Source organism: Parus major, chromosome 3, assembly GCF_001522545.3.
Source record: "Parus major isolate Abel chromosome 3, Parus_major1.1, whole genome shotgun sequence".
Lineage (NCBI taxonomy): Eukaryota > Metazoa > Chordata > Aves > Passeriformes > Paridae > Parus > Parus major.
This window is the reverse complement of record NC_031770.1, coordinates 35321917-35331469: the sequence shown is the minus strand read 5'-3', so window position 1 is coordinate 35331469 and position 9553 is coordinate 35321917. Positions and strand designations below refer to the sequence as shown.

Here is a 9553-nt window from a genome sequence, read left to right as displayed (position 1 = left end):
TGGCTCACTGTCCACCAGGACCCCCAGGTCCTTCTCCACAGGAGGTCAGCCCCCAGCCTGTAGTGGTGCAGAACCCTGCATTTCCTTTTGTAGAATTCCAGAAGGTTCCTCCCTGCCCATCTGCCCAGCTTGTTGAGGCCCTTCCAAAGGGCTGCACAGCACTCTGGGGTATTGGCCTCTCCTCCCAGCTTTGTGTCATCAGTGAACTTGCTGAGGACACATCTGCCCCTTCATCCAGGTCATTGATGAACAAGTTAAACAACAGCTCAATTCAAGCTCAGTATTGAAGCTTGGAGGACACCACTGGTGACAGGCCTCAAACTAGACCCTGTGCTGCTGAGTGTGACCATCTGGGACCTGCTGTTCAGCCAGTGCTCAGTCCACCTCACCATCCATTCATCCAGCCTGCTCCTCCTGAGCTTGACTATCAGGATGTTGTGAGAGACAGTGTCATATGGAAAAAAAAAAATTGTTAACCAAAAGCTATTTTTAAAGCATGTAATGACTAATCTAGTTGCTTTGAAGTCCATGTGGTATTTTATGCAATGACATAGAACTGCATTCTGCTTGGCTTGCAAACAGAAATCCAGCTGTCTTGCTTTTTTCTTTTCTTTTAATGCCATTAGACAAAATAAATCCATTGCTTTTAAATTAAGGAAAGAAAGATAATGGTTCTGGAATAGAGAGGACTATTGAAACAAACATGTCATTACAGTGTGTGAAGCTTTAAAGCTTAGAAATGGATAATAATTGATGAAATGGATGTCATCATAAAACCAAACCAAAGCACAACTAACTGAAAAAAAGCCCCAGCTTTCAAACTCTTTACAGTTCTTTTTGAAACCTTACATTTCCTGTAGATTTGTGTTTTCCTGATTACTTCAGTAAACTTTATGGGTCATAAGGCAGAGATACAAAACATAACAAATTAAAGCATACCAAAACTATTCTCTTTTATTAATTTCAGGTATGGCCTTCTGCTAGAAAAGGTGAGCTTCCAGAGTGCTTCATGAAAAAATTTCCATCAGAGGTATGGCATTTTAATATATTTTTTGGTTACTGTGCTAACTGAAAAAAGAAAAAAAAAATTCTATTGACATTTAATTTTTTTTTGCAGGCATCCATAATCAAAAGGATGCTTTCAACAGACCCTTCGGGAAGAATCACTATATCTCATTTACTCGACCTTGTTAAGTCTGTTGGTGAAGAGAAGGAACTTAGAAATTATTCTTATTAAATGTCCTTTCATACTGTGTTTAAATACAGAGTTTGATGAATTTATTACAGTTGATGAAATGACAACAGATGTCAGAAGCAACAGCGAGACTTGGGGTGTGTCTTTTCCATGGCTACATCACCATTCATGTCTGCCAGCTGCAACCAGGACAGGACACTTCTGCAAAAAATCACACTCAGTTTTTACCTGGAAACATAGGTTTTCATGGATGAGCTGGACTATTTTGTACAATAAGTAATAGAACCTAGTCCTTTTCCCCTCAAAGATTATGTTGATGTGGTAAAGTGCTAACTGGGTTGTGGCAAATCCCTGCATGTGCTGCATCCATTATCCCTTAAGGTTATCTATTGCTTTCCATGGAAGAAGTGCTGTCAGGTGCTATGTGACTCAAACCTTTCTGCTTTGTTCAGTGATATTGTTAATAATTACTGGAATGCTCCCATTAATAACAAGACTAGTTCTGGCAGAAAAGATACTAGGAATAGGTGCATGTTATTCTTCACTGAATTTCAGTACTTTGAGGTGTGGTTTCTTATCTCTTCACAGCTGCTGATGACCTAACACCTTCAGTGCTCTAGATTTTAAATTTGTAAAATGAGGATTTCTTAAGAATTTAAATGTTAAGTATTCAGCTTCTAGGACATCTAATTTAGAACAAACCTCAATTTTTGAAAACTTTATGTTTTGATGGTTATCTTTTTTGGAAAGGAACATTCACGGTGCTATTAATACAGGAAAATTCTTCAATTGCCTCAGTAGTAACCACTGGAAATCCTAGGCTGAGAGAGTACTTTAAACATTCCCATGCTTCTAGGTTTTAGTCCCTTACTGTAATACTGAGGCATGCCTGACCCTTAATAACTGTACTGAGTACCTCTGGTGTGTACCACAAAAAGGCACAGCAGGTTCTCTGCTACTCTTCTTTTATATCCTTCAGAGTTTAGCCTCACCTGAACTTGAAGTACTGTGTGTGGTGCAGGGAACAGAGTGAAAAGACAGGCACATTTGGGCCTTCAGGAGCTTGTCTTTGAGCTCTGTCTTGTCAAACTGTTCATTGACATGGTGCCATCACATATTACCTATTTTTTTGCTTTGAAATCTCTGCTCATTTGCTTAATGGCAAACGAGCAGAGATTTCAAAGCAAAAAATAAGTAATATGTGAAGTACTGTATGCTTTTTCTGAAATGTTAAATGGATTAAAAGTGGGTGACTTCTCTGAAAGAGATAATACAAATGAGTGTATTTGTATTCTTAAGAAAATTACTGATGTTCTGGTGCAAGTATTTATTGCTAAATAAGAATGTGATTGTACATTTTTAAGGCCTTACTGCTTTCTTTTTTTCTCTTTATCATGAGTCACATTTATTGTATCATAGAATGGTTTGGGTTGGAAGGGACCTTACTGTTTCTGTATTTTATATATTGGTAAAGGTCTGTCTGCACAAACCAGCCTTTGAAATAAGTCGTGATATTAAGGGCTAAAATCCTTGAAACTTGCCTGCAGAAGAGAGAGTAAAGCAAAACAATATCCTTGTGTGTAGGGGAAAATATGTAAACTGTGTGTCTTAGCCAATAGTAGCTTGCTCTGCCCGCAGACCCTGTAAAACCCTATAAAAGGTGTGCTAAAAATAAAGATAGTCGGCGTTCACAATTACTTCTGTGAAGACTGGTGAATTGCTCGGGGGTCTCTCAACACCTTACAGATCACCCAGTTTCAACCCACCTGCCCTCAGCAGAGACACTTCCCAGTACATGACATTACTCAAGGCCTTGTTCAGCCCGGCTTTGAACACTGCCAGGGATGGGGTATCCACAGCTTCTCTGGGAAACCTCTTCCAGTGCTTCACCACCTTCACCATAAAGAATTTCTTCCTAATATCTAATCTCAACCTTTCACTTCAAAGCCATTTCCCCTTGTCCTGTCATTACATGCCCTTGCTAAAAAGGCTCCCTCCAGCTCTCTTTGCAGCCCCCTTTAGGTACTGAAAGGCTGTTCCAAGGTCTCCCTGGAGCCTCCTCTTCTCCAGGCTGAACAAGGTCAACTCAGGCAACTTCATTTGCCAGCTCCCTCAGGACCAGTGGATGCATGGCAGCAGGTCTCATGGACTAGTGCACCTCTAGGTTCTTTAGATTTTTTTGAATCTGATCATCTTGACATCCCTGGCCATATTGAATTCCATCAGGGCTTTTCTAACCTTATCCTTGACTGGAATTCATAAAATATTTCACTACTCTAGACTAATTAGTATTTCTTTGCAGTGGTCAAGATCTGTGAGAAACTACATATCCTTACAGACAAAATACTACTTTTTCTTCTCTTTAGTCTGTTGGGATAAAATTGACATATAGTTGGACTTGATGATCTTTAAGGTCTGTTCTAACCTAAACAATTCTATGAAACTATTAATAATAGGAAAATTGGTATATGACAATCTCTTGGCTGCATTTCCTTTACAGTTTTTGGACAGACCGAAGTAGTATCATTACTTTCTTGCTGTTAAGTAATACTGAGTTTGTCCCAGTAGTTTTGGATATATTTTTCCTGCATAGTATTTGTATATGTCAGCATTAACTTTTTATAAATGGTAATAGGTCTATTAAAATGTATTTTTATGTAAAAAAATGAAAATGAAAATCCACCATCATGATCTAATTACGGAAAATATGCACCTTTATATACAACAGAATATAATATATATGTAATAGTATATATATGTCACTGTCATGTTTCACAAGTTTTTTTTTCCCCCACCAAGTTTAAGATAGTAAGCAAAACCAGGCTGGTATTTAGGCATCTCTGTAAAGATGAAAGAAAACCCTGTTTAATACATTGTGTAATAAAATGATCAGCCAATATTTATGCCTTCACTCATACTTGAATTTTATTACCAGTTGGGCAGTAAAAAACAAAGATGTGAAAGACTTAACCTACCTCTCAGTTATGTTAGTTCAGTTACAAACACCAAGTTTTAATTTCTATTAAATTGTGCATCAAACAAATTCATATTTTCTAACCTGTCAACTTAAACTCTTTTTCTGCATACTTTGGTATGAATTCTTGAGAATGGCACAGCTCTGAGACTTTTAAAATATACTATGAATTATACATACTTATCTAGGGCTTCTTCCTTTAGACTGGCTTTAGTCATGATCTGCAGCACTGTCTCCAGGACAGTTTGAAGATAAATCTTCAGAGTCTACAGGACAAGCAGGAGAAGAGTGAGTAATTGCAGCTCAGGGAAGGAAAAAATGGTTTCTAGAAATACTTCTAGAATCGATGTAGAACAGATTAAACAGCATTCAAGGTTTACAAGTTAGTAACTCCCAAATTTGTTTTGAAACAAATTTTGAAACAAATTCTACTCTCTTTGGTGCTGTGAAACTGGATGGTGTTCTAATTGTTTCAAAAACACCTGCTAGCTTTCACAGCTTTTATGGTACTGGTTTTAGTATCTGAATTATGTTTTCTCAAAACTAATCAAATTATATAAGTTCAAATAAATGTCAGTATGGTTCGCTGTGTTTTGTTGTGTGTGGGTTTTGCTTGGTTGGTTTTTCTGCATATAAACCCAAAAATTGGCTAACAATCACAACAACAATATGTATGAAGCTTTGTGCAAAAATCAGCAGCCTGGAAGGTAAATCTGCTATGTAGATTTGGAAGCTGCAGTAAGGGAAACACAAAGTAAATACGCTACAGCTGGAGTCTAGCTGCATAAGCAAAGTAAAGCACCTACAAAAGCTTGGTTCACTCTCACCTTCATAGGTTGTTCCACACCAAATGCAATAGAAGTGCTTCTCTCTCAAATAGGCTGTCAGGATGTGTAGCTTTTCTGATACCTAGAAATATGTACAGGTATGTGATTACCAGGGGCTCACATGACATGTACCACTCTGAGCCTCTGGCTTGCTAAAATAAGCCCATGCTATGGAAAAACTACACAATACCACAGCTCAGTAAGACATGAAGTTTCCCACATTTGTAGAACAGTGCACAGGAATGCATGATCTCTGGAAAGTTAATAGCTGTTGTTTGCTCATCCTTTTTTCCAGCTAAGTAACCTGCACTGAAGGGAGAGAGCTAAAAATACTACTTAACTCCTATATGGTATCTTTTGTGGATTTTTTCACATCTAATCTCTGCCAATCAAACACTTAAGACTAACAACAGCTATGTAATCTAGTTCTTAAAAATATGTATTTCCAATGTCCCTCTTAAGATAATCTGTGAAGTATTTTTAGAAATTAATTAGCAACTCTAAACTTCAACCTCAGACATGAGATGAGGCATCAAAAATTAAAACTCAAAAGCATATGACTGTGATCTTACCTATCTTGGCTAAAAATGTTTAGAATTTAATTTCTAGGCTACTTTTTTCAAAGATCAGGCTCAAAGCAGATGAGCAATAAATCAGTGCTGTAATGTTTCATATTTTATCATGTAACTGCTATAAAAGTCACTGCTCTGTGATTGCAAAGAGGTCCTTTACTACAGTGTGGGAAACATATATACATACATATGTTTCAAGGAATATTAGATTTAATTCTGAATTGAGAAATTAATTAAGTTTAAGAGCTTACACTTAAGTCTGAGCTTGTGCATTCATCTTCCTTGTCTTCCTCATCCTTTTTGTCTTCCTCTTCAGGTTCTATCCAAAACCAAGTCTCCTTGGGAACATCAATATCCTTAAATAACAAGGGATTTAAATGGAAGATATCTGTCTTTGTAGGTTCTCTTGTAAGACGCTGGATAAAACTAATTTTTAGGAAGTGAGCTGTTAGCCTTTAAAGCTTGCATGTATAGTATAACCAAGAATTACTAAAGCTGTAAGTAAGTACAGTGGTCCACAAGAAAGATTATTCACTTTTTTTTTAAAAAAATGCAAAGAATGCATGCCAATGCTAACACCTAGTTCTATTTAATCTATTTTCAGTATATATGTGCATAAAGATAGATAGATAGATAGATAATTTGGCAAGGCTACACAGCAACACAATCTCACACCGAGTCTTAGAGCAGATTGTTTATCAGTTTAAGACATGCTGCCCCAAGTTATTTCATCAAGAGATCACACAGTGCTTCCTAATTCACCTCAGGTAAAGTAAAAGGAAGAAAAGTAAACAAGGATGATCTAAGCATAATTCAGGTAACTTCATTTGAAGCAAACTAAGTAGTTTTGAACAATTTCAGCAGAAACTGAGAGGTGGTATTAACGTCTACCTGGTTAATAGAGGAAAGAAACAACCTTGAAGTTTTCCCATGGCAAAAATTCATAGTGGTTCACTGCTATTACCCATGTTATTCCTTGCAAGTGGAAGGTACTTATTTGTGTGGGGGTTTTTGTTTATTTTTTTAATGCTACTTTGGTGAATTTGCTGATTCCCTCAATGATGATCCCCATTCTTGGAGATACTGAAGATCCGCCTGGACAACCTGCTTTAAGTGACTCTGCTTGAGAAGGGAGGCTGAACAAGATGATTTCCAGAGTCACTCCCAATGTCAGTCACTGTGTGATGATGTTGCTCCCTCACTTGATGGAATTAGCACCATTATTTAGGATGGCCTGATACTAGCTACTGGAAGATATGCAGACAGCTCACAAGTTACCACAAGACTGCAGAAGGAAAAACACAGGTCCTCATATAAGTTTCCATGAGGTTGGTGTGCACCTTCTATATGGTACCGACATAGACTTTGAAATATTTTAAGAGGACTGAAGTGTTGCCAAACATTAAGACTTAAGCTAGTTACCCCACAATTTTAGAGAACTTCCAAGAACTAACCACTGTATTGTAGCCTGTATCTCTAAACTCTAGGTCTTCTTTCCAACCCCCCAGGTCTCACTTTTTGCATATCTAATTGCTGGCAGGCCCTCTGGCTTTTTCGCAGGTCTCCTTCCATCTTACGTTCTTCTTGTTTGGTTTTGAATCTTACTCTGTTAAGAACAAGCAGAGGTAGATAAACAGGCAGACACACAGTAACAGATGCATTACAGTCCACAGCTTTACGAAACCCGAAAATCTAAGATTCTATTCCTACTAATTTTCTCAGACCTGAACTACACTGAGGTTAAGAAGTCATTCTGACATTGTTTCTGTAGGAGCACACTTGTATTTCTTGGGAATTGTACCTTCAGGATACCTTTTTTGACCACACTACCCTGTTTCTTCATGAAGTTTTCCTAAGACATAAAGAAGTAGTTCACTAACTCATCTGCAAAAGATACAGCCGTTCCTAAGCTTCTCTTCTCCATATATTAAAAGCAAATTGGAAGAAAACCAAACCAATACAATCTTTTAAAAATTTAAAAGTAATTTAAATTTTTTTTACATTTAAAAATGTACCCTGACTTTTAAATCCATTGTACCAACATTGCTCATGAATATCTGTGGATTTTATATTTTAAAATATATATTTCTCCAATTTAAAAAGCTGCATATGACTAGAGAAAAATTAGTATGTATATTGTTTACATTATTAACAATTACAAAACTAAATGGTGCAGCACATGCTTTTATCATTACAGTGTTTATCTACTTTTGCTTTAGAACTGACAAACAATTACTCTGTATTGTAACTCTCACCTTTCATTCAAAACATTCAAAAATAGTAGCACATTAAAAGAATAACCAAACTTCAAGTATAAAAAGAATTGCTATTTAGACATTGCTTGGAATATCAGCTGTATCATTTTACCTGAACTGATCTGCAGCTTGTTCATTTGCTTGTTTTTTCATATGGAGCTTTTGTCTATAGTTTTCCAGTTTTTCTTCAGCTTTTCGCTTTTTTAGTTCCTCATGACCAAGCCCACTTCTGCCTATATAAGTTCAAAAGATGAATGTAAGCAGCTGAGAAGGTCTGATATCCAACTAAATATATCAGAAAGTGCCACAAACCTGTTTTTATGTTCAGAGGAATAGGTTCAACAATGCCTTCTCCTGTGAGAGAAAAAATAAGTCAATTTTAAAAAACCAAGTTTGTCTCAAACAATGATTTGTACAAAAGCAGGCAAGCTGCTTTTGCCATTATTGTGATTTCTCGCTTGGAAGTTGAAAGGTTCCCAATCAATATACATTTAGTACACTAAAAATGACACAGCTGTACTGGAAACTCACTCTCTTTTTTGGCTTGTCTGCTAGAATCCTATGTACTTTTTTCATGACAGGACCAAACTGAATGAAATGTGGTGACATGACAGGTGTAACATGCCTATGATGAAGACAGCTTTGTTACTGCCTTTTGGAGCATTTTCACTCTGCAATCTCACAACAATGATGAAGAATAAAAAGAATTTATCTGGGACAGTTCATTGTAATTGTCTTCCACAGATGCTGAACTGGCACAGCATTTACTGATTCCTTGTTTTACTGATTTTACTTCATAAGGGTAGGCCAGTGTGCACTGTTTCTTTTTCAAAATCCAGCCATAAATTTCAAGAGGGTCTGATTTTTTTTAACACTATTAGCTTTGCAAAACCATCGAAACATCCTTAATGCAACTCCTGTAAGTATACATGTATGCAAGTACATTTACTGAGCTGCAAGTGCTGCTCTTCCCTTGCATCTGTCAATAGTCTGTGCTATTTTCACTTCAGTTTTAGGGATTTGCTCTCGTATTTTGTTCTGTCACAGCACCTTCACAGTTCTGTAATGCTATGTCTCTCCAAGAGGCACTTAGTGACCTGTCAACAAATGCAGTGAGAGCTGCAGTCTATAAAATATTAAAGTATAGCTGAATACAAACACACACTTCCAGAGTGACAAACTTACCACTTTTGCCAAGGGCCTGGCCACTCTTGTAGCCCATCTTCTGGAGCAAAGCAAAGCCTTTGTTCTCATTGCCCAATGCACTTTTCAGTACCAAGTCACGTCTCTCTTTTTCTTCTTCTTTTATGCTTTTTTGTCTGTTCTTCTCATTGGCTTCTTTTTGCTTTTCTTCTTTATGAATAGCTTCCTTCACCCGCCTCACCATGGGCAAGCCTGGCCTGACATCCTGTCTGCGAGTTAGTAAACCAGCAAACGTTAGCGTTATATTTGTTTGCTTTAACAGGTTTACGATCATTTAAGAGGAGTGGGAAAGAAAAAAAGAACTACCTACTTACTTAATAAATAAATCAGACATATAGTCCTCCTCTTCATCTCCCTCCATGCTTAGCACGCCTCTACGCCGACGCCTCGCCTATGGACAGCGTCAGTGCGCGTTACCGAGCATTTTATTTCTCTGCGCGTCCCCTGCCAGGCTGGGGACAGAGGGGCCGAGGGACGAGAACACTGAACCCGCCGGGCCGGGCTGCCCGTGGAGCCCCGGGCTACCC

General features: G+C 37.7%; 2 protein-coding genes across 10 annotated transcripts in view; one reads left to right on the top strand and one right to left on the bottom strand.

Moving 5' to 3' along the window:
• EIF2AK2 (eukaryotic translation initiation factor 2 alpha kinase 2) overlaps positions 1 to 2565 on the top strand; it is a 23683-nt gene extending 21118 nt beyond the window's left edge. For all 6 annotated transcript variants that reach the window (XM_033512622.1, XM_033512624.1, XM_033512623.1 and 3 more), the window contains 2 exons: positions 968 to 1030; positions 1118 to 2565. In XM_033512622.1, coding sequence (XP_033368513.1) covers positions 968 to 1030; positions 1118 to 1237 — 183 coding nt within the window. In that variant the 3' untranslated portion in view covers positions 1238 to 2565. The remainder of the gene's footprint in view (positions 1 to 967; positions 1031 to 1117) is intronic.
• Positions 1 to 9547, bottom strand: part of GPATCH11 (G-patch domain containing 11) — a 26168-nt gene extending 16621 nt beyond the window's left edge. Inside the window, exons 1-9 of one of the 4 annotated variants that reach the window (XM_015621471.1) lie at positions 9341 to 9547; positions 9009 to 9235; positions 8136 to 8177; positions 7936 to 8056; positions 7084 to 7174; positions 5820 to 5924; positions 4997 to 5078; positions 4350 to 4435; positions 929 to 1396 (exon numbers count right to left, since the gene is read on the bottom strand). In XM_015621471.1, coding sequence (XP_015476957.1) covers positions 4380 to 4435; positions 4997 to 5078; positions 5820 to 5924; positions 7084 to 7174; positions 7936 to 8056; positions 8136 to 8177; positions 9009 to 9235; positions 9341 to 9387 — 771 coding nt within the window. In that variant the 5' untranslated portion in view covers positions 9388 to 9547 and the 3' untranslated portion in view covers positions 929 to 1396; positions 4350 to 4379. Of the gene's footprint in view, positions 1 to 928; positions 1397 to 3880; positions 4036 to 4094; positions 4436 to 4996; positions 5079 to 5819; positions 5925 to 7083; positions 7175 to 7935; positions 8057 to 8135; positions 8178 to 9008; positions 9236 to 9340 lie in introns of those variants that run through there. The other 3 variants (XM_033512628.1, XM_015621472.1, XM_015621474.2) reach the window with 3 other exon arrangements.
• Between the last annotated feature and the right edge of the window lie 6 nt (positions 9548 to 9553).